A 23,687-nucleotide genomic window follows, 5' to 3' on the forward strand; every position below is an offset into this window, starting at 1 on the left:
CCCCAGCAAGTCCTCAAGCTTCTCAAAGGGATGGTTTTCCATTTCCAGTTTCCATTCTAGAGGCTGTCTCCCCAAGACCACCAAGTGTGGAAGCTAGTTCATCGAGACCTCGATAAGCATTCGCTGTCATGAATGGGCAACCGATGTCTAAGAGGACCAACAGCATCCCAGGACTCAAGTTCTCATTTGCAAAGTGCTCCCTTAAGTCTTAAATAAATTGCTCTTGTGGACATTTAAGAATCCCACTGTTGTTATGGAGAAAAACCAGTCACTGGCCCCTTTAAAATAACCCTTGCTCTGCTGGATGTTGTTATGAAGTACCCTTCAGCCTCTGCTTTCACTGATTCAGAAGTGCTTCACTGATGTGGTCCTTCAGCATGGGGCCCTTGTGCACCAGCAGTAGGAGGGCTAGGAAGGGCAGTGAGCTGGAAAACAGAGGCAGCCTGATTCCACCCCACTTCCCCACAAAAGAAACTCCTTGGGTGGGGGGAGGGGGGATGGAGCAGAGCCCAGCAGAATAAGACTATGAGCAATAAATTATTCTGTGCCAGAATGTTTGTTCACTTCAATCAATGTCTGCAACATATCTGCCCTGAAATCTCTGTTTCCAGGATATTGGTCAAATATTTGAATGGTGCAGCTAGTTAATTGACTCAGGCAGAGCACTTGACAGAGAGGCAGAGGGAGAGGCTGCGGGGGCACAGGAAGGCAGCAGAAGCCAGAGCTGGACCTGGTGGCTCCCAAACCCAGGCGGTACCATCCAGTGCTCAGGACAAGGGGACAAGACAGGCCAGAGGCGCTGGACAAGTGTGGGTTCTGGAGCTCACCTCCCTCCAGTCATGTGACCCTGCACAAATGGGACTCAGTTTCCTCACTTGGGAAATGGGATAACAATAGTAGTACTGAGCTCATGGGGTTATTGGGACGATTAAAGGGTTGACGTAAGTGGAAGCATTTTGATTTGCTCCTAAACCCAAGAAGTATCAGCTCCTGTTGTGTTATTACTCCTCAGTCTGACAGCTGACGCTCTCCCGCAAGTCTCACGCTGCAGCGGGGCTGGAGACCAGGGTCCCCTGAGTGTGTGCTCACACCCTGCCCTGTAGCTGGCGACGCCTCTCACCTTCCCTCAGGGCCTTCCCAGCCATCCCTTGGCACTGCCTTTCCTTTCCTGCATGTGAATTAGCTGTGCAGTTGGGTTCTTCCAGGGACCTACACTGGACATGTCTGGTGAACTGGTGGGTGGACTTTCAGGAGCTGACATTTTGGCTAGAAGAAAGGTCTCTTCCCTTTCGTGTTTTAAATTGCTTTAAAGCATGGGTTCCGTAAGAGAGATTGGGGTGAGGAGGGTGGCACGGTGTCCCTGTGGCACTGTCTGGGCCCTACAGAGAGAAAGGCTACAGGCTGGAGCTGGTGGGGAGAGCAAGAGGCCCTGTCTCTGCCCGTGATCCATTTTGCTGCAGAGCTATGGAGTGTCCAGGGAATTCTGGGTCATTCCAGTGGCTATGGAGGGGCCCAGGTGAGTTACCCACCTCCAGTAGCTTGGCATAGGGGGCACCCACAAGGAGTCAGGAGCAAAAGACTAGGCATGAGAATCGCCTCCCTCCCCACCCCACAGAGACCCCTGAAACATTTGGAGTTTTTTCAGAAAGCAGAAGTCTTGGGCTTTGCAGGCAGCGAGGACAGGCATGAGCTGGAGAAAAGTTTGTAATTTTAGAGACTCCGTTGCCACCGACATGCTGAGGAACACTGTTATCTTATATGTGCCAGTCATCAACCAAACCATAACGTAGTTATTTAAAATTTTTAAAATGTATTGATTTGACAGAGGGGAGAGAGAGAGAGAGAGAGAGAGAGAGAGAGAGAGAGAGACCAATTTGTTGTTCTACTTATCTATGCATTCACTGGTTGCTTCTTGTATGTGCCCTGGCTGGGGATCAAACCCAAAACCTTGGTGTTTTGGGACAACACTGTAACCAACTGAATTACCAGGCCATGGTCCAGATTAAAATTTTTTTTTAGATAAACTCTACTAATATTCCCATTTTACAGATGAGGAGACTGAGGTACAGCCTGGAGAAATGCCCTTCTCGAGGTCACTTGGACTTGAGCCAGGCTGGCCATGAGAAGGGGTGCACTAAGCCTTCTCCCACAGTTTCTGTTTCCCCAGGGTGCCTTGCCCATAGCAGCCACACCATGAATACTGACGACATGGAAACGCTGACAGAAATGTAGGTGCAGATGTCAACAGTTTTTGTTCCCCCTGGGAAGTCATGAATCAGAGCTGTGCGGGGGCGGAAGGTGGCCGATGGGCTGAGCCAGTAGAACTCCATCTGCTTCCTCACGCTCTCTGCAGGGCACCCCGGGGTGTCTCCCTCCTGTGCCCCCGCCCCAGCCTACTCCTCCTTCCTGCTCTGGCTGAGCGGAGCTCAGAGAGTCACGGAAACAGCAGTGTGGGGTTGTGGGCGACTTCAGGCTTAATATCTTTGTTACCATATTGCAAAAGAGCATGCCTAAGACAGCGCCTTACGCTTAATCTTTCTCTTTTATTGCTTTTTCTCTTGTATGATTTAACCTTGCACCGGGTATCAAGCTAGATAAATAAAAACTTTTATTTCAGATTAGCCCTGGCTGGGGCTGCCTTGAAAGCTGAGCAGTCATCTAGGGCATCAGATGAAAAAGGGAACTAGGAGTATGAGCTGTTTAGAGGGGCTCATCTCAGGTTCGAAGTCCCCCAAAATAGCTGAGACCTTTCCTGAGGTGGGAGGGACAAAATCTCCTCCCATATCCACAGCCTAGGAAGGCTGAGGCAGGTGGCTGAAATCTCCTGAGCCCAGCCTGCCCCCCCTCTTCCTAGTGCTCCTCACCCTCGTTACCTTTTCCTCACCCTGGTAGTTCCTTCCCGATCTTAACACAATCTGCAAACACTGTCTTTGCTGACTTATCTCTCTTCCCTACTAGAATATGAGCTCCATGAGGACAGCGATAGTGGCTTTCCCCTCACAGTTGGTCTCCGGGGTCCAGCATGGAGCCTGGCACACAGCAGACACTCAATATTTGTTAATTAAATGAATGACTGCATGAATGAATAAACAAATCCTAGGGTTCCAGTCTGGCACACAGACCATGGGTTGACACAAATCGTTTGGCTTCTCAGGCTGAATATCTGGATTTGAATCCTGGGCCCACCACTTAGGTGCCCTGTGAACCTAATTATGTATCAGGAGCTTTATGAGTTTTAGCTTCCTTATCTGTGATATGGCTCCATATCTGTGATGTGGCTCCAGCCTGCCACGCTCCGGGGTGGTGGTGGGGGTGAGAAATGATGTATGTAGCCCAAGGCAAACTCACACATGTGTTCAGACATACACATACATGATGTTCACAGTGCAGTATGTAATAGCAAAAATCAACCCATACGCCCATTGACAGAAAAATGGATTGCCTGTATTATTTTCACATAATGGAATAAGATGTAATAACAAAAATGAACAAATAATACCTATACCAAAAAAATGGATGAATGTAGGATATATATTATATAATATATAATAGTCTCCCAGGAGGCTGTGCATAACATGGTACTTGTAAAATAAAGTTCAGAGCCCTGACAGGGATGGCTCAGTGGGCTGGGCATTGTCCCTTGAACCAAAAGGTTGCTGGTTCAATTCCTAGTCAGGGCACAGGACTGGGTTGTGGGCCAGGTCCCCCACTGGGGGCGTGTGAGAGGCAACCGATCGATGTTTCCCTCACACATCAATGTTTCTCTTCCTCTCTCCCTCCCTTCCCCTCTCTCTAAAATAAATAAAGTCTTTAACAAAATAAAAATAAATTTCAGAGACAACCAAATCTAAGGAATATGTGATCCACATATATATAACAAAGTATTTTTTAAAAGCAAGGAAATAAAAATTGCTAGATTCAAAAAGATATGGCTACGCGGACAGGGAGATGGGGGACGGGCGGGAGAAAGCACTCGGGCAGATGTAAGGTGTGGCTGATGGTCCAGCTCTTAGGTTGGCTGGCGGGTTCATGGGTGTCCATGATATTATTAAAAATTAATAATGAAACTAAAAAGGGCCACACACGGACCAATGTTGATTGTGAGCCAAGAATTATATGTAAATCAGGTCTGTGTGCCTGAGGTATGCTAAATAAGGAGAAAAAGAGAAAACGCAAAATAAATGGTGGCCAAGTTCATAATTCTCCATAGAGCCCAAGGACCCGGGAAGTCCAAAACAAAGCAACTACATTAGAGATGAGAAAAACGTGGAAAAGAGCCAACTTTTGAAATAAGACAAATGCTGGTTGACATAGGGAAGCCAGACTAGAACTCCCCTGCCAAGTAACCTTGGCCGTGTCTATCTACCAGCCCCCAGGCACACCTGAAGAGGTCTGGTTCCCTGAGCGGAGCGGAGGTCCTTTCCCTGCTTGCCTGGGGATGTGGACGCAAGGTGTAGCAGAAGAGGTTCTAGTTGGGCCTAAGGGGGAGGTCTTGGGGTACATGGGGCACCCAGGAGGATATACAGTGTTCTTAGCAAGGGACAGAGACTCCTGTCCGTGAAGAGGGTGTGGGAGAGAGGAGATGCACAAAGGGAGGGTCTCAGGCCAAGTGGCAGTGAAACCTCTTAAAAGTCTAGTGACCATTGTTATTCACAGGAAGGAAGCAAGAGGGAAGCCACGGTTTAACAAAAAGCCGACAGGCCATCATTAAAGGAGGGAGGAGGAACACAGAGCAAGACTCTGGCTTATGACAAGTGAGTGCACAGAAGAGTGTTTGGAGCGGGAAAGAAGCTGAGAGGAGGAAGATAAGCGGGAATGAAAGGCAGGCTTTCTTGTGGTTCATCACGAGGAACATAGTGTTGGTGTGGTATTTCATTTTTGTTTAGGTATGGTGGTGGGAGACAACTCTAAATAATGTGCCAGTGTATTTGTATAATTAAATATAAAAATCCCTCCAGAGGCACCGTCCCTAGATATTTTGGAAAGAAGAGAGCCATGAGATGCAACGGGATAAACCTTGGACACATTTGTGCCAGCTATAAAGAGAAGGCCTATCAACTGCTGGTGGCAGCTGGAGCGCTGGGTTATAAAGGCTTGGCAGCCCATCCAGGCTCAGAGGGACAGTGTGCTGGGATCAGCTGGTGATGTCTGCCTTGGTATGGGACTAGGGAGTTCTGGCACACGTGCTGACACGGGTCTAGGCAGTCACAGGTATACATAGATCAGCTTTCCTTATGAATATGTCCCTTTCTGCCTAGGTCACCACCAGCACCCCAGAAGCCTAGATTCAGACGTTAGAAGCTTCTTGGTCTCCTCCTTTTCTCGTGCCGTCTATTTTCAGTATGACTTTCCTCCTGTCTGCCTCTAGCTGGACCCCTCTAGCCCCTCCCCCAGAGGTGCCCCAGCCTGTCAGCAGACTGCCCTCGTTCCAGTGCTGCCTGTTCCACTCATCCTGAACTCCCATGAGATGAATCTTCTGATGACCCTGTGTTCACCCTCCCCAGCCCCAGTCCCGCTCAAGAACCCACTTCTTTGGCCTCCTGTGCCCTCCAGCAACCGGCCCCACTGCCCGACTCTGATCTGCCCTTCATCGTTCCCAGGCCCATGGGCTCCAGCCAGGTGGGCTACTCTCCCCTTGCCCAGCCGGGTGCCCTGAGGCTTCTGGGGCTTCTGAGCACCCACTGTGTGATCCCCCAAGAGCCCTGGTGTGCAATCCAGATAGCCAAAGCATGTCTGCTTTCCTGTGTTTTCACTCCTCCAGGGGGAGAAAAATGCCAAGCATCTTAATCACGAGGGCTTTGCTGTGTTTCAAACGATGGTCTCCTGTGATAGCTGCCCCCCACCAGGCCATGGCCGACGGCCCGATTCAGTTATTGGTATACGTGGGGGGTGTGGGTTTGTGCAAGTCTGACTGTGTCTCATTATTCTCCTCTCTTTACACACTCACACACATATACACACTCACACACATATACACACTCACACACATGCAGCCTTCACTTCAAAGCCCTTAGTGTATTTTCAAGGAGCTGCCTCACGTGGAAGCATTAAAAGTAAAATCTAGAGAGTGGTAAGTGAGGGCTTTGTCCTTCGCTGACATAGCTGGGCAGGGTCCCCAGCGAGACTGGTGGTGGTGAAACCACCTCTTTTCAAGTGGGGAGTGAGGGGCTGCGGCCCGGACGCCACCCACCTAGTGTCTATTCTAGGCCAGAGTTCCTCAACCTTTTTTTTCGTTTTACCCTTCCCCTACCCTTTGAGACACTTTTTCCTAACCACTTCCTCACCACCCACCTGAAATTTCAATACCACAGATAGAACATACCTGTATGTATATCTGTGCTTTACACATAAAGAGTAAGATATTTCTCACCCTTCAGAACAAATTTTTGCCGCCTCGGGAGTGATTTCTCCCCTATTAACAATACATGTTCCTCCAGACCAGCGTTTCTGAAAGTGTAGTCCCCAGACCAGCAGCGTCAGCATCACCTGGGCCCCGCCAGTAGGTTTGGGGCAGAGTGCAAAATTTTGCTTTTCTAATAATTCCCAGGTGACACTGATGCTGCTGGTCCAGGGAGCTCACTTTGTGAACCATTGTTGTCATAGGAAAGGTGTGTTTTTGGAACCAGAGAGGCATGGGTTCAAATCCCTGCTCTCCTGCTTAGTATCTGTGACCCTTGACCAATCCATGTAAATTGTCTGAGCCTTGCTTTCCTTGTCTACCAAATGGAGTAACTGTCCCCCTTGGACGCTCTTGTAGGGAGAAATGTGTTCAGCTAGTGGCTGGCACATTGAAGGCGCTCAATAAAGGGGTTCCCTCCCCTCACCCTGGAGGATGTTGCAGAGCACAGGAGGCCAGGAAGCAGAGGCAGATGGGGAAAGGATGTGGGCTGCAAGGCTTGGGTGAGGGACAGGTTAGGCCTCCTCAGCCGGCAACGAGGACAGTGGGGTGGTGTTGGGGCTGAGATGGGACTGTCAGGCAGGGCGAAGTGGAAAGTGCTAGTGTGGGCTCCTTCACCAAATCCTCCACCCCAGGTGGCATTGGCCCTTCTGGCACGAGAGAGGAGAACCCAATGACAGAACTCATCAGTCTCATATTTGTGGAAAATGAAAACGCCTCCAAATACAGGAAAGGATTTAGCACCAGAACCACCTGGACGGCTTTTTATTGATAAAACCGTTTTCTAGGCCCCAGTCCCGAGTATCAGACTCAGTGATTCTGGCTGGGGCCTGAGAATTGGTGTGTCTAACAGGTTTCCCAGGTGATGCTGCTGCTGCTGGCCCAAGGCTCCCACGTTGAGAACCACCGCTCCACAGCCTCTGGTAGAGGGGGTCCCTGTGGCAGGTGATTGAGAAAAGATAAAAAGTCTGGTGCTCGTAAGAGGATGATGGCAGGACAGAACCCTGGGCTGCAGCGCCCCTGGGGCTGACTGAGAGAGCCTTCAACCAGGGCGCCTGGCCACCTGCGTGAACCTGGCTTGACCACATGGAAGAGTGGCCACAGTTAGCAGTACGGACTTCTGACAGCTGGACGCATGCTCGTTTTCATCCTGATGGGTGGTAGGCAGGGGCAAAAAAATGGCTGACACTGTTGAGGGCTTACTGTGTGCCCACCTGTGGTAGACACTCACCCAGAGCCACTCACTCTGTATAATGCTTTCAATTACTTTTACTTTGACAACTCTGTGAGAATGAGACCAGTGGCCCCAGTTAGGAGATGGGGACACTGATGCTTCTAGGGTTTCACTCACTCACTCAAGGCCACTCTGCTGAGAAGAGAGGCTGTCTCTCTGAAACAAATCGTAGTCACAAGTTAAATTAAGCAACTGACCAAGGGCGCTTTAAAGGTGTCTCAGCCAAAGGCCCATTCTGGGTTCCTCCCACACCTGTCCCACCAGTGACATCCTGTCAGCCTGGCCTCCTCACCCTCTTTAGGCCCTGTCTCTGTTCCCCCACTGTGATGTCGGCTGGCGGACGGGACACTAAGGGCTGCCTCCCTGCTGGCCTGCTTGCTCCCTCCTGCCCTCCTTCAACACACTGGCTCTAGTCTGACCACAGGGAGCTTCACACCAGCTCCTCTGACCACATCCCTTGAGGGCTGAACTGGCTCCCTGCTGCCCTTGGGGCCAAGGTCAGGCCAGGCCCCGCCTCCCTTGGTGGTCTCCTCGCCCCACGGCCTCCCTTGAGTGCTGCGCTCAGCCTCGCTGAATTACTGCAGGTCCATGAACGTGCCATGCTCTCTCCTACTCTCGGATTTTGGTACATGCTGTTACTGCTGCCTACAACAGACCCTCCCTCCACCATTCCCGGCTAGTTCCAGCTCACCAGTTGGTGGGTGGCTTAGAGGCTCTGTGTGTCTCCCCTGCCCTCCCGTGATGGCTGGAAGAGGCACCCCCCTCCCATAAACTCTTTCTCACTTCTTATTACGGATATTTTTGAACACACACAAAAGTAGAGGGAACAGCCTAACAGACCCCCAGGGAGCCATTATCAACACAGCCCCTGCTTTTCTTCACAGCGTCGTACCCACCAGGGCATCACAGCCTGTTTCCCTGGCTGCACTGTAAGATCCTGAGGCTGATGCAGTGCCCCTCCCCTCCCCAGCCCTCAGGAAATTAGCACAGGTGTTGGGTCAGAAAAGACCCTCCATCCACTGTGGGTGGATATCAGGAGTCCCCATTTGTTGAGCCTTTACTGTACATTCAGGCATTCTAAGTGCCAGCACATTCTAGTTCACCAAATCCTTGGAGTGTCCCTGTGAGGCACCGGCTGTTATACCTCCATTTACAGGGTGGAAAACTGATGCTCTGGTTACACAGCTGGTCAGTGGCAGGAAGCAGGCCAAACCAGTCTAACTCAGGAACGGAGCTACCCATGGAAATAGGATGTGAACCACGTGTTATTTTAAATCCTCTGGTAGCCACATTAAAAGAAAAAATAAAAAGGTGAGTTAATTTTAATAATATGTTGTATTTAGTCCAGTATACCTAAAATATCATTTCAACACGTCATCAATGTAAGACATTTTTAATGAGATATTTTACAATCTGCTTTGCATCCTAAGTCTTCAAAATCCTGTGGGCGACATTGGCACCACATCTCCATTAGACCGGTCAAGTGCTCAACAGCAGCTGTAGTAGACAGCACAGCTACCAGCCACCTCCCCAGATGGTGGCCCTGGAGCCTGCACTCTCAACCACTTCTCTGCCTAAATGAGTGAAGGAGGAGATGAGTGAATACAACTCCCAAAGACCCCTGGCCTTGATATTTCCTTGATAATTAATAATGTTTACTATTTTATGGCCCTTTAGGGTACCCCTGGCACCACCTTCTCTGCCATGGAGACTGTTCACCCTGTTCGCTGGATGAGAATTGTGGTGCTAAGAGGGGGCAAGTGCCTTGCTCGGACACACTGCTGCAGGCGGCAGGGCTGGGCCTCAAACCCGCAGCCCAGAGCTGGACTCCAAGCCCAGTGCTCTGCGGTGAAGTGGGGTGCGGCTGCGTCTCAAAGCAGGACTGTCTCTGTTTGGCAGAGGAGGGTGTCTGCTCAGACCACAGGCTGGGCTGGCTGTTGGGGACAGGAGGCTGCAGAGCCCTGTCCTGGCTGGGCCCCGGAGGAAGTGATGCCCTTGGAGAGTGGCAGCACAGGCCCAGGCCCAGGGGGAGGATGGGGCCCGTGCCAGGTGCTCTATGGGAAAGGATTTTGTCATTCTTCACTCTCAGTTTGGCCACGAGAGGCTGAGAACAAATTGATGGCAATGAAGCCATAACTTACCTCTGAAGGCCTCTTTGTTCCTGGCAAAACAGAGGGGTCATTAGTAATGGGGAAAGCACTGGTGTGCAGACATAAATCCCCCAGCTGCAGGGCTAATAAACAGCACGGTGGGGACGAGGCCTCAGGGAGCCGGGCAGGTTAACCATGGGCCATGGATCACTGTGGACTCAGGCCTGTCGCCATCCATGTGCAGACGAAGCCACCCCCTGCTCAGGCTCTGGAGGCACCTGGCTCTGGGAGCCCCGAGGCCCTCAGTTCTGTCTTTCGAATGAAAACGGTTCCGGAGCACCGAGGGCTGCAGCAGGCCCAGCCTGGGACAGTGACCGTGAAGGTGCCCTTGTGGGCATCCCTTCTTCCTGCTTCAAGCCAGATGGGAACTGGCCAAACCTCCCAGGAAAGGGCTGGGACTTAATGTCCCAAGAGACACAGGTGTGTGAGGCCAGACACTTGGCAAACAGTATTCTTTGCAGTAGGGTCTGCGCTGACTTGAGGAAGCAGAGACAAGGCCGAGTCCTAGCCTTCTGCCTACCTGCTCCCCTGGGGACTGCCCTCCAGCCAGTAGGCTCATACTGAGGCCAGCTCACAGGGAGACTATGCCAGTCCAGGGCCAGAGAGGAAGGGCAGGCAGGAACAGGTGGGTGGGCAACCAGGTGAGCCAGGTACTCAGGATGGGGAGGGAAGAAAGAGAGAAGGCCTGACTGCCCTTTCCTCAAGCCATCGGAAAGGATTTGGGTGGGATCAAGTAGTGACAAACACAAGGACCACAAGGGCTACCCTGCGATTGTGGTCCAAGGGCTATCTTACCAAGGATGGCAAATATGTGGCACAGGTATGCCCTCCCTCTTTCCACAACCATAGTAGGTTCTACCAACTGAATACAGCACTGAGCCTGTTTGGCTTCATGATCCTCTTCAGACAGCCATTACCAATCAATCAAAGTTGGCACGTGAGAGGAAACCTATTTGTCATCCTTTCCAAAAGCCCCCAAGGCACATCTGTGCTGGCAATGGGAATCCTATACAGCTATACTAAGTGCTCCAGGACTTCTAGAAGTTTCTGCCTCCTGCCCTCACCCTCACACACATCCCCTACTTACAGTTTCACATCCTGAGTCTCCCTTCTCATCCTACTGTTTGCGCTTGGAACTTGGCCTGGGAGAGTATGTCCCTGGCAACTCGTAGGGCGCTGCCTCAGGCAACTGTCTCCATTCTAAGCTCCAAGCCCAGCCCAGACACCACAGGCTCAGCAGCTCTACCCTCCAGCCTCCTTCTCCAAGGGAAGGAGGAAGAGCTGGTTGGGGCCATTTTTAATTTTTAAAAAAAATTTAAAAATGTTTATTGATTTTAGGGGCGGGGAGAGAGAGAGAGAGAGAGAGAGAGAGACATTGATGTGAGAGAGCACAATTGATTGGTTGCTTCCCATACATTCCCTGACCAAGGACTGAACCAGCAACTTAGCATGTGCCCTTATGGGGAATCTAACCACCACCTTTTGGTGTATGGGACAATGCTCCAACCAACTGAGCTACACAGGCCAGGGCAGGTTAGGGCCATCTCTGAAAGCTGGAGAGGCCCTGGGGATCTGGGGCAGTCAACCTGGCACTGAGCTCGGACTTGGAATGGACCAGTGCCCTGCAGAATGGCTTCCCAGAGTTCCTGCAGGAATTTCCAGTCTGGCCATGACCTCAGGCCAAGCCCTTGCTTCCTGCTTCCCAGCCCAGAGGCAATGAGATGAGGAGACAATATCCCACTCAGCCAGGTGTTCCCTTCACCACTGCTACCTTATTCTGCCCCCACCCCCGCCACCAACTCCATCACCTTCGGGGCTCACCAGAACTCCCTCCAATCTCCAGCGCGAGTTCCTTGTCACCAGAAGGCACTTGGTTTACTTCCCAGTTCGAAAAATTCATGGAGACCGGCAGCAGCCGGGGCTACCCTACCCCTCTGACCACCGGAAGAGGGCTCCCACTCCAAGGGGACTCTGCCTCCTGCAGAGTGGCCTCCTTCCTAGGACTGGCTTGCCCACATCCTAGCCCAAGGACCACCTGCACCTGAACTGCCTGGGGCTCTGCGAGAAAGGGCCATGACTGGTCACCACCCCAGTTCTACAGAATGAGAGTCTCTGCCAGTGCCAAGGGCTCAGCATTTTTTGTAAGAACTCACAACGACTCCTGGGCTGACTAGAGTATGAAAACCCACTATCCCAGAGTAATATTCATTCATTCATTCCAGAACTACAGGTTGAGGTTTACTCCCTGCTGGTATCAGAATGGGGAAGCAGGGTGAGCAGAGGCCCAAGCCCACGCTGCTGCTGCTCTGCATGTGAGCTGGTATGGCATTTGGTCTGGGTCCTGGGGACCCTGGGCTTAGCGGCACGGTAGTAGTCATGCTGGCAGCTACATGCCACAGGGGGCCCATTATACTTCTAATTTCCTGCATTTCCAAGGATGTAAGGGGTCTCCCTCCCACCAGCAAACCCCCAGCTTCCCAAGGGTATTATTAGCTGTGAGCAGTAATAATAATAACAACATGTAACGCAAAATACCTCACAGACATTAATTAAGCTCTTTACATGTATTGTCTTCTGACTCTGGAACCGCTTGAGGTAGGTACTCTTATTGCTTCCATTTTGTGGATGAGAAGCTGAGGTATAGACTCGCCCAGGAAATATGCTCAAGGCTCTGTCCTCTATGTTCTTGATCACTACATCTTGGTGTCTTTTGGGCTTTGGGGAGAAAATGCCCCCAATATGCCATTCCCTATCCTTGGGGGTGTGGTAGAAAGGGGAAATGGGGTGGACACTGGCTTGGTGGCCTGATATCGTCTTGGCCATCGGTCTGGCCTGCCCAGATGCGCCAGGTCACCCCTTTACTGACCAGAGGGCAGAGCATGGAGGCCACGTGTCAGTAGGGATAGGAGGACAGGGACAGAGCCAGCTTCTCATTGATGTCTCACCAGCTTTATCCTGCAAAATCACCCAGCCCTGGACAGTCAAATGGAGCTGCTACTTCCATCAGTCTTTGGGTTGAAACATCACTTAGATCCTGTAGTTGGTCATTACTCTCCTCATCCGAGAGATCAGTGGGGAGAGGTGTGCCTTCCCTGCTCTATTCCAGACCACGCATACACTTCTAATGGTTAGAAATGTGAAAAGAATGTAAAATCAGCTGAAGTTGCAGTTCTGTTCATTCTAAAATGTCAAAACTGCTACCTTTTCATCAAGTAAGAAAAGAAAAACAAAGAAAACCCAGAGTACCGCAGGAGGTTAGGTGGGAGTCACCAATGATCCAGCCTCAGAGCCCCTAAGCGGCCAGATGCCTCAGAATTTGAACATGGGCACATGTTCCTGCCTCAGCATCACCCAAGCAGCCCCAGACATCTTAGCCTCAACCCAAGCTCCTCTTCTCCGCTCCTGCTCCTTCCTCCTTTATACAGTCAGTCCCCTTCCCAGGTCCTCTGGCCAGAGTTGTCCCTGGGGGCGGGTTCCCTTGTATCACTGTCCCCCATATCCACGGACCTCTCCTCGGCCCCACAGATCCTGACACTCTTGCAGTGGCTCTTTTTTTGATGGTGGTGAGGGACCAGGGATAGCCTAGGCCTTACCTGAGACGATGGTGTAGCCAATCCCCCGGGGACGTCCTTTATCCTGGTCGATGGCAGTGATGACGCGCACAGTCGTGCCCTGGGTGGGAGAAAGGAGGGACTTGAGTTTGGTTGCCCACCCGCCATGCTGCTGCTCTCTTCCTTTACAGTTGTCCTGGAGCTCGCAGCTTCTCTCCCAGGAGGATGCCCTGCTGCAAGGCCAGCCAAGGAAGCAGGTGCTGAGTGCTGAGGCAGTTCCTCCCTCAGGTGGCTGTCCCACACCCCACTTGTTTTCCTTGCAGCACGGGAGGAGAAAGGGCCAGGAGCTAGGAGGGGGATTCAGGGGTCCCAGCTCTTGGGGAACACAGTTTGGGGCAGGGGTTATGGACCTATGCACAGACACTGCTATGTACATAGCGGGGTGCTTAGGTACAGAAATGTACCGCAAAGTGCAGAAGTCCACCTGGAGGAGTTGGCAAAGGGTTATACATATGGTGACGTCTAGGATGGGGTCATAAAGAATGAGTGGGAGTTTGCCTGAGAGAGAAAATGAAGGGGAAGGTGCTCCAGGTGAAAAGATCTGCCTGCAGCACAGGCAGGGGTTTGGAAACAACGGGCCTCTCTAGGGAGAGACCCATTTGAATGGGCACATTCAAATATCACTTAATTGAATGAATGAATGAATGAATGAATGGGAGGATCCTGATGTCACGACCGCCTGCTGAGTCGCCCCTTGCTCAGGGCAACCTTCACTTTGCCCCCCAGGCCCTCTCACACCACTGGCCAGCCAGCAGGCCTGCCTCAGGTTCTGGCCCAGGCTGCGGTTTTCCCTGCATGATGGACAGCAGGATAGCCCTGTCCCTGTCCCCTAGGGAAGTATAAACCCTGACATCTGCTTGCATAATGAAGGACCCTGCGGCCTTGGTGCCTCTCGCCCATTCATCAGCTGAAGGCCGAATCCCACAGGCTGCACCCTGCACCCCCACCTGAGCACTTTCTCCTGAGGTGAGAGGCTTGTTCCCTGACTCAGACCCTCTGACCTAGAGGGTGGGGCCTTGGAGTGCAGGGTGCCTCCCCTCCAGCTCCGCCTGATCTCACTTCCAGGACACAGGAGGGGCACCCACCACCTTACCCTCCCCAGTCAATGCTGGCCCCGCACAGCTGTCTCTCCGGCCGCTCCTGGAGCCCAGGTGCGAGCAATCCAGAACACCTCTCGGTTTGGCTGAGAGGTAAGATAGTTCCAGGAGAAATGTCTGCCGCAGAGAGTGCTGGTCAGGCCCCCTCCTTTAGGCTCCTTCCCCCTGGGGGCAGGAGCTCTGTTTAGAGCCTCTTGGAGAAACAGACTATTCTGAAGAAGACATAGAAAGACGCTGTTAAATGAGCGTCTCACGAAGTGAGTTCTGAAGGTCCGGGTTGTGCCAGAGATGAGGTGCCAGCGGCAGCAGAAGCTACCCTGCCTCGAGCACTCACGCCATGCTCGTCACTGCTGCAAATGCTTTGACATACTAACTCATTTCACCCTCGCAACTACCCGAGGCAGCCCCACTTTACAGAAGAGGAAACTGAGGAACAAGAGTTAAGCAGCCTTTCCAAGTGAATGATGAAGCCAGGACTCAAATTCAGGCGCTTTGGCTCCCAAATATTCCTGCCTGCCAGCCGATGCTGCTTCTGCAACTGGTTCTGTTACAATAATGATAATGGTTATTTGTGAAAGTGGCTGCCATAGTGCTTATAGCCTGAGCACTTTACAACCACTAACTCGTGTCAAATTTGGGAAAACATACCTATCACATGCCTCCCTTGGAGATAAGCAATGGGCGTCACTGTTGTTAAGGCTCCTGGAGATAGTAAAGTGGTAAAGAAACCTGCTAACCATTGTCCCCAGACTTGCTGATCTGAAGACAGACTTTTATGTGACATTTGTTAATAGCCCCAGACTGGGGGATCAGTGTGAGGCCATTTGGGAAGCAATGCATTAGATTTGAAGGGTCTACACTAATCCCTGCCCACCAACATCACCCTACAGCGTCTCTTTTCGGAGCCTGTCCTTCCTGGGGTCCCCGTCCCTTAGGAGAGCCCTGGACTTGTCCCCAGGAGGAGGTTCTGAGGGTGCAGCACTCTGGCCAAAGGCTCCAGTGGCCATAACAGGCTTTCTGGACTTGGGAACAACTCCCTTTCTTACAGCCCCATCTGGCCTGGGCCCTACATGTCCCCGGGCTGTCCCCGGGCTGTCCCTGGGCTGCCGGGGGACTGTGGGGTTAGCGGTTGGTAGGCACTGCTGGCCCGCGCAAAGAGGGCAGTTAGCGGCCGAAGAACCCTCACGCCTCATAGCCTTGCGCGCACCTTCCCTGTGGGCACACCTGCCCCCAGCTGCCTGGAGCCTTCCTGGGTGAGCCAGGGTCAGAGGGGTCTGGCAGGCAACCCAGGGCCAGACAACAAGGAGGCTGGGTCTCCCCAGGAGGAGCCACACCTGAGCTTCCACAAAGTCAGATCTACAAGGCTCCTGACAAAGTTTGGGATTTCATCTCTTTTTGGGTAAATAAATCCATTTTTAATAAAACCCTGAGCTTTTAATACAAGTGCAGCCACAAAGACTGGAAATGTTATGAGAAGGAATTAACAGGGAGGAATGGGGGCTCTTGGGAACCCACAGATGTTGTTTCAGATTATATTTTCAATATACTGAAACTTATTTCCAAAGATGAGGAGATGAAGAAGTGAGGCCTCAGCCTGACCCGGGGCTGGGCCCCTTCCTGCAGGCACTCTGCCTCACTGCCTCTCAACACAGGGACCCCAGCTGGGGGTGCACCGAGGGCGCGTGGCAGGGAGAGCCAGTGGGCAGGCTCAGGAGAGCTGGAGCCAGGGCTCTCCCTGACGTGGGCCTCTTCCCTTCACAGGAACTGAGTTGAAAGGAGGAGGCCTCTTGGGAAATAGGCTCCTCCTAGAAAGGTTAGAGGTACACAGGACTATGGGGTCCCGACTCCTTGTGGTGGAAAGGACGGTACAGCAAGGGGTTAAGTTTGACTCATTGCCAGGCTGCCTGGTTTTGAATCCTTTGAGTTACTTAACCTCTAGTTGCCTTGCTTTCCCCATCTGTAAAATGGGTATAATAACAGTTCCCATGCCTCAGCACCTGATACATGTAAAGCACTTGGAAGGGTGCCAGGTACACAGTAAATGCTGTAAAAGTGACAATTGCTTTTCATGGGGGCCTGGAGCCCCTGGGAGCATCTGAGGAAAGCCGGGGTGCCTCTTCCCAGAATGCATGTGTCATTCCAAACAATTTTAGCAAGCTCAGACCTCCCAGCACCCCAGAGTAATAATCCTCACCCTAGAAGTAAGGTGTTTTCTGAGGGAGAGCCAGTATTTGTTGAGCACCTACTATGTGCTAATAAGCACCGTGCTGGGCACCCAACATAGGTTTTCTCACTTTTCCCTCACGCCCTGAACCGTCATGGTATAACTGAGAAAGCAGGCTCGGAGAGCTCAGGGATTGGCTTAAAGTCACAGGACGGGAGGAGGGTGGCTGGGGAATGAAGGGCAGCGTTGGGGTGAGCCTAGGAGAGCGTGCCAAGGCGAGGGGTGGGGGAGGTGTGAGAGGCAGCCTAGCCGATGAGGCTGGGTACCAGTAAGGACATCAGGGCAAAGTCCAGAGGACCCGGGACTTCTCTGGAAGGACTGTGTGTTTCCTTTCCTTCCTGAGGCCTGCCTCCTTCCGAAGGAGCCAGCCAGAAGAGCAGCTGAAGCCAGAACCCGACTGGGCTCCGCCTGGCCCTGGGGTCCTGGCCTACCTCCCGCCCTCCCAGCTCGACTGGGAAGACTCCTCCCGCCATTTCCACGACAGGATTTGGGGCTTGAAAGGTGGATGTGTGGTTTGTTTCAGGAGTGGGAGGTGCCCTTGGGGAGAGGCCGGAGGGGGCTGAAGGGGGCTGAAGGGGACTTCCGACAGGAGCTGCCACAGCAGATTCTGAGGCAGAAAATCCTATTTCTCAGTTCTTAATTCCAGTCAATTCCAGTCAAAGGGCTGATAGGCATCAGCTGGCAGTAATTTGTGCAGTTTATCCACTCTTTTCACCTTCTTTCGGTCCTTCACTGACGGGTAGGCTGACATGCCGCTGCTCGAGTGAGGAAATTAAAATTTGATGCAATAATCCTAAATAAGAAGGATTTTATTAGGTAATATATACACTTTAGATGAGGCATGTTGGCCTGATACTCTGATAGAGAGAGGCATACATGCTGGGAGCCGCAGATAAAGAGGGGGAGCGAGGGAGAGCAGGCACCAGCCCGAGTGGAGGCTCCGGCCCGCAGCAGCAAGGCCGGGAATGGGGACGCCTGGGTCCTCCCACCTGGGAGGCTGAACAGGCTGTGGTGCTCCTCAGCCCTGGCCCGGCCTGGGAAGGACTGTGCAAAATCAGGGTTCCACACTGTAAAAGGGCATGGAGTGCTTGGATCAAGGCACAGAAACCAAACAGAAGCCCAGAAAAATCAGGCTTGGAGTGTGCGGGAATTGGCCTGCAGGAGGAGAGCTGTGCAAGAGGGGCGGACCCTGGAGAGCTCCTTTCCAGGTGTGTGGGTGCGAAGATGATCCTGCAGCACTCGGGGAGCCAGGCCAGTGCCTGGGGGAGCCGCAAACCCCCAACTTAGCAAGGAAAGAAGGCGTCAGTGTCTTGGTGGGGCCAAAGGGACAACTCTGGCCAGGCAAAGAGATAGCAAGGTCCCTGAGCCTAAGAGGGAGCACAGATGTTGAGAAGCTGAGCATTGGGGAGTGTGAGCAAAAGGGAGCAAATGTCCCCGTTTGCCTGGTCTGAGGGGTCACCCTAGCAGGAGCCTGTGGAATTATCTGGAGAGGAGAGGGTGAAGCTTAGCACAGGGCCCAGCCCACAGGAAGAGCTTAATAAACATCTAGTTTATTAATAAAAGAACGGAACAAGGAATGAGTGAATGGGTAAACTCAGAAATCTGTACATCTGAAACAATTATTACTTGGCTATGATACAGGAACGACAGAAAAAACAAACGGAAGGGTCTTGGGGGACCCTCATATTGTCAACATCCTTCTTGCTGACTATCAGGACTCTGAGATGAAGCTGAAGATGGGGCCCCCAGCCCATCTGACTGCTATAACCGACAACTGTCTAACTCATAATCGCCGTGATTGAATGCCTGTGATGCCGGTACTTGCTGGGTGCTCTATCTGAGCGGCTAAAAAACCCTCAAGTGCGAGAGGAACTACTGAAGACATCATTAGCCCCAGTCTCCCAGTGAGGAAGCAGTCTGAGGACTGTGTGATTTGGCCAAGGTGCGTGCATGGCTGTGCAGGGCCTTCTCCAAGTTCCTCTGGCTGCCCAGCCACTGCCACAGCCTCGCTTCAATCAAGCAGTTGGCTTTGCCCATTTTCTCTGCATTTGGTCCTGGGCATGATGCCCTGGGAGACCCACAGGAAGCCTGTTACAAGCTCCAGAGGCTCAGGTATTTTGATTACTGGGGGCTCTAACGTAACCCACTTACACATCAGTGAACATACAGGTGTGACTGTAATTTAGTGATAAATTATGCGGCACGGGGAGAGTCAATTCTACCGGAGCTGAGGGGACAGGGATGCCTGTCTGCGGGCTGGTGAGGGTGAAGCCAGGAAAAGGAATTCCAAGAAAAGGTGTGTGGTCTTTGGATTGGTGAGCAGGCATGAGGGGTGATGGCCAGGGTGGGAGGGCTGGTATGACCAGGGCGTTCCTTCGTTCCTTCATTCATTCACTCATTCATCTTATAAACACTCCCTGAGCATCCATGTTGTGCTACGCCCAGAGCAGACACCATCCCTGCCGAGATACACGTTAAGTTCATCAGAGAAGCAGAGGGGGAGCAGACGGTTCAAAAGCACTGAGCATTAAGACAGGGTGTCCAGGGGCAAAGGGCAGTTGGGAGGGCCTGCCTCATCTGAAAGGTCAGGGAAAGCCTCCCTGGGCTGAGAAGGTGTGAGCTTAGCAAAGATATTTTGAGGGAGACAGCCTTTAGTCTCAAAAGCTGGAGCTTCTGCTGTCCGTGGACCACCTAGACAGAGAAGGCTGGGGCGGGAGGCATTGAGATGCCCCTTCTACCCGCAGAGTAGCTTCAGACACCTGCCATAGGCAGCCAGAAAGTGTCTTGCTTGTTGGATCCTTCAGCCCATATCTGGGCCCAAGAAGGAAGTGGCTCGCCCGCACCCCTGGGGGCTGAAGCATCGTGCGACAGTCAGGACAGGCGGAGTCTCCGAACAGGAGGTCGGGCTTGCTTGGCCTTGGTGGCCCAGGGCACAGTCTGCAGCCTGGTCCAGGGAGGCCTGCCTCTCACTTGTGCCCAGCCTGTGCAAGCCTGTGCAAGCCTGTGCAGACGTGCAGGTGGGGCCTCGAACGTCCACTTGTTCAGGGGGGTGCTCCACTTTGCTCTCAAAGCTGTGTGTCCTTCCTCTAAGCCTGCAGAGTCCTCTCAGAAGAAAGGGCACATTTTCTCTTCCCACAAGAGCTGCTCCCCAAGCTGCATGTCCAGGGGTTTCATCAGCCCAGAGGAGCTGCCTTTTCCTAATGTATTAGCCCAGAATGGGTGTCTTATCCCAGTTTGCACAAAAGCGCAGATGGCTACCAGGAAAGGGATGCCTGTCACTGCTTGGCTAGCTCACAGCTGAGGGGGCAGTAGCATGCATTTTGTTTTTGAAGACACCCACTCACAACTGACTGAACCAGAGGTAGACATGCGGCCCATAGGCAGCCAATCTACAGGCTGGCTGGTGATCTATGACCTAGCAACATGGCACAAAATCACAATTACAGCTAATCAGGTGGCTCTCTTGACAACCCTGACTTGAAACACCTAAGGGCTGAGCAGCTGGGAGGGGCAGCTGGAGCAGCGAGCTCTCAGGGAAGAGCACAGTCTGAGAGGGCCTGCGGAGCAGGGGGCCAGCTGCCACCATCTCAGCCAGCAGTGCTGGTTGGCAAGAGAAGTTGATTGGCCTATTGGCCTTGGGGGGCATGGCTGAGCCACACTGATGTTTCAGTGAGCCTGGCTGAGTCCAGATCTGCTCTCCAGCCCAGTCTGGGTTCTCCAGAGTTGTCCCCATCAACCCACGTAAGTCTTTCTGCCTTGCTCCCCTTCCCTTGCCCTAGCCAGTCTTGGTTCTCTGCCACTCAGAGCCCTCTGGGGATGAAGTGGGGCGGGTTGTTGTGTGAAGGAGGGTCAGTGCTCCCCTGTGTTAGGACACCCATCACTGCCATGCACAGAGATTGAGGGAAGCAGGAAATGCCAAAGAGGGGCCAGCCCCACAGGGCCGGGAGGGTCTTACCGGAGGAGAGTGCTCATAGATGTTGGTGCTGTAAGGCAGGTTGATGAAGATGGGGTCCATGTCCTGGACATCTGTGATGATGATGGCCAAGTTGGCCAGGGTGGACAGAGGCCTGGTCTTGTCTTGATCCTTAGAGGACAAAAGTACACAGCCTTAGGTTAAGTGATGTTGTGGACATGCGTCATGTACACACATGTACACAACACACACAAACTTTATATGCACAAACACGTGTGTACACAAGTACACATCTTCTCCCTCACTCCAGCAGGGAAGGGCTTTAGTATGTGGAAGTTCAAGAACTCAACAACCTGCAATGAACATTAAAAAAAAAGAACTCACAACGATCTCTGACCCGTGCAGGAAACGCAAACAGGGCCTCCAAGGCCCAGCAAAAGATGGTTTATCCAATGTCACAAACTGGGCTGGAGTAGAACCCGGTCTCCTGCCCTCAGCCCAAATGGGCCTGACCACCCTGGATATCTGGTGGGCAGAATGACAGGCTTGGGGTAAAAGATGGTGCTGTCCTTGGTTCCATCTCTGGGCTCAGCCAGGGGGGCCACTGTCCCTCTCCATGCTCACTTCCTGCCCCCCTTCCATTCAGGGCATCAGGGGGGTGAGTGACTAGGATGGGGGCCCCTTAGAAGAAAGGCCCTTGGACCCCAGAGGCCACTCTGGAACCCGTGTCCCTGCTCTGCATTCTGGGTTTACCAATCAAGTAATGTTTCCCGCAGAACCAGTAGGGGGAGCTCCAGGGCCTGTGACTTTGGGGGACTCCAGAAAGGAATCCTGAGGGGTCACAGGCCACCCCGCTGTGGCCAGGCAGGCAATGTTTATACCCTCCTAGTTAGCTGGAAATTTAGTCCTATGAAAGCTCACCAAGAAAGGAAACCTGAAACCCATATTTTATTACCCTAAAATACACATCCCTCTTAAATAGCCCACCACTATTGAATAACAATGGTTAACAAGAATAGCAACTGCATGCTGAATACAGTTATATACCAGACACTGTGAGAGACACCTCATTTGCTTTTGCAGGTAACACGCGTGCATTAGTCAGATGCGTTTACAGTGACTCAGAAACGTGTTACGTAACTTGTCCGGAGTCACACGACTGGTAACGGTGTAGCCAGGACTTAAATTCAGGTCCTTGTGACATAAAAATCTGCCCTTAACTTTCTTGATTTGGGGCCCACTAACATAATAAACTCAGTCCCTTACTTTCTGGGTCACCTTCAATAAGTTCTTTTCCCTGTGGAAGTCTCCATGTCCCTCTCTGTGAGATGAAAGGGCTCAATGAAATGGCCTCTAGGGACCCTTGGGCTTGTAAGTTCTCCAGCTTACACTTGCTTGGTTTGTCTGGGGTGACCTGAACAACACAAGGCATCCCCCACCTTCCAAACCTAGTGCCCGCTCCTGCCCTCCATTGATCGAGCCGCAGGACCTTCGAGAAGGAAGGGCTGGTTGTTTTAAGAGTCCTCAGGGGCTGCCAAAGAGAGAGCAGAGGGCCTTTGGGATGAAGAGTGGGTGCAGCAATGGGGGGCAGAGTCCGGAGGCAGCAGGAGCTGGGCAGAGGACCGCTGGGGAGGCAGCTGCCAGGCTCCAAAATCAGGGTGTCCAGGGCCTAGGCCTGGGGACTGTCTATGGTGAGAGCTCTCAGCCAGGGACCTGAATGACCACCAGGCAGACAGGGCCAGAGGGGGAGGTCTGGCAGGAAGTCCCTTGACCTCTTGGGCACGGGCTGCCAGTGGCTCTGATTTGCCATTACCAGGCTTTTGTTGGCAGCTGGCTTTGTCCTGCCTAGCACCTGTCCCCATCCCACACCATGGCTTCAACCCTGCTCCTGCCAGCGGTGCCCACGTCCAGCCCACCCTGGACTCCTTGGCTGGAGAAAGGGAGTGGCAGTGGGCATGTCTGGCAGGCCAGGCACTTTACGAGTCTTCCAGCTGTCACTCTGGGGCCTTTGACTCTCAGTAGCTTGTTCCCAGGGAAGTCCTCCAGTTTCCCCTCCCAGTGGTGGCTGGAACCCACACTGTCCCCTGCAATGCCACACAGGAAAATCTCCTGGGGGAAATGCCCCACAGCCAAGGGCACAGCACCAGCCCTGAAAGGGACTTCTGATTCAGCGGGGTTGGGGGGAGTCATCAGTGCCGAAGAGAGCTCTGTGCCCCTCCTGTCCTACCACTTCAAGGCCTGATTGCTGGGAGATTAACAGCAATTTAACTGTATTCACCATCCCAGCTTGAGCCCAGGCCTCTTGACAGGCCCCGCCACACAGATTCACGCCTGCGTCCTGCTCTGGTCTCTCCCCGACCTGCCCAAAGCCATTTTTATGGTGCATGAAAATTATTCCATAAGGACAGGTTCATTGTGTTTCTGGGCCCAGGTGTGGTAGGAGGGCACCACCCACATGGGGGTGCCAGGGCGTGCGGCAGGGTAGAGGTATGTGCAAAAGGCGGCTTCGGGCCGCGTGAGTCAGCTTTCAATCCCAGAAGTCAGCTTTGCAAACATCAGCGCACACCTTCGCGCAGACAGCTAGTCAGGGGAGAAGGAAAGAAGGAGGGTGTGGCCTGCAGCGGCCTCTCCAGGGGTCGCTGCAACTTGAACAAGCCTAGGGGAGCCCCATCTTTCAGAACCGGGCCCTGGACTCGTGCAGTGTGTCTTACCCAGAGACCTGGGCTCTGCGACCTGCCCGTGGAGCCCCCAGCGCTCCCGGCACCCCCGCTGCAGTGACATAGAGCCAGGGGGTGGATGCTGTGTGTCAGGCAAATGGGTCCTGGAGAGTTGAGAGGGACTCCAGGAATTTGTTTCACTCTTGGCCTGAGCTTTGTACACAAATCTACTCTCTTTGCTACCAGTTAAAGGTTCCAGCTGTGCCCAGAGGCAGTGGCCAGCGGCAAGAAAGAGGGGAATGCAGGGTTAGGATTAGATTTAGGGTACGGCTTGTCTGTCCCCATGGCCCTGGCAAGCAGCTGGCAACAAATGAAAAGGGCTGTGATGCTCTGGAGACTCAGAG

The 23,687-nt window shown here is 52.7% G+C and overlaps 1 protein-coding gene across 2 annotated transcripts in view; it reads right to left on the reverse strand.

Moving 5' to 3' along the window:
* Positions 1-23,687, reverse strand: part of CDH23 (cadherin related 23) — a 363,213-nt gene that overhangs the window by 210,958 nt on the left and 128,568 nt on the right. For both annotated transcript variants that reach the window (XM_054572651.1, XM_054572650.1), the window contains exons 7-8: positions 20,669-20,797; positions 13,375-13,453 (exon numbers count right to left, since the gene is read on the reverse strand). In XM_054572651.1, coding sequence (XP_054428626.1) covers positions 13,375-13,453; positions 20,669-20,797 — 208 coding nt within the window. The remainder of the gene's footprint in view (positions 1-13,374; positions 13,454-20,668; positions 20,798-23,687) is intronic.

Source organism: Pteronotus mesoamericanus, unplaced genomic scaffold (genome assembly GCF_021234165.1).
Source record: "Pteronotus mesoamericanus isolate MK-2021 breed Mesoamerican mustached bat unplaced genomic scaffold, CSHL_Meso_final contig_24, whole genome shotgun sequence".
NCBI classification, from domain to species: Eukaryota; Metazoa; Chordata; class Mammalia; order Chiroptera; family Mormoopidae; genus Pteronotus; species Pteronotus mesoamericanus.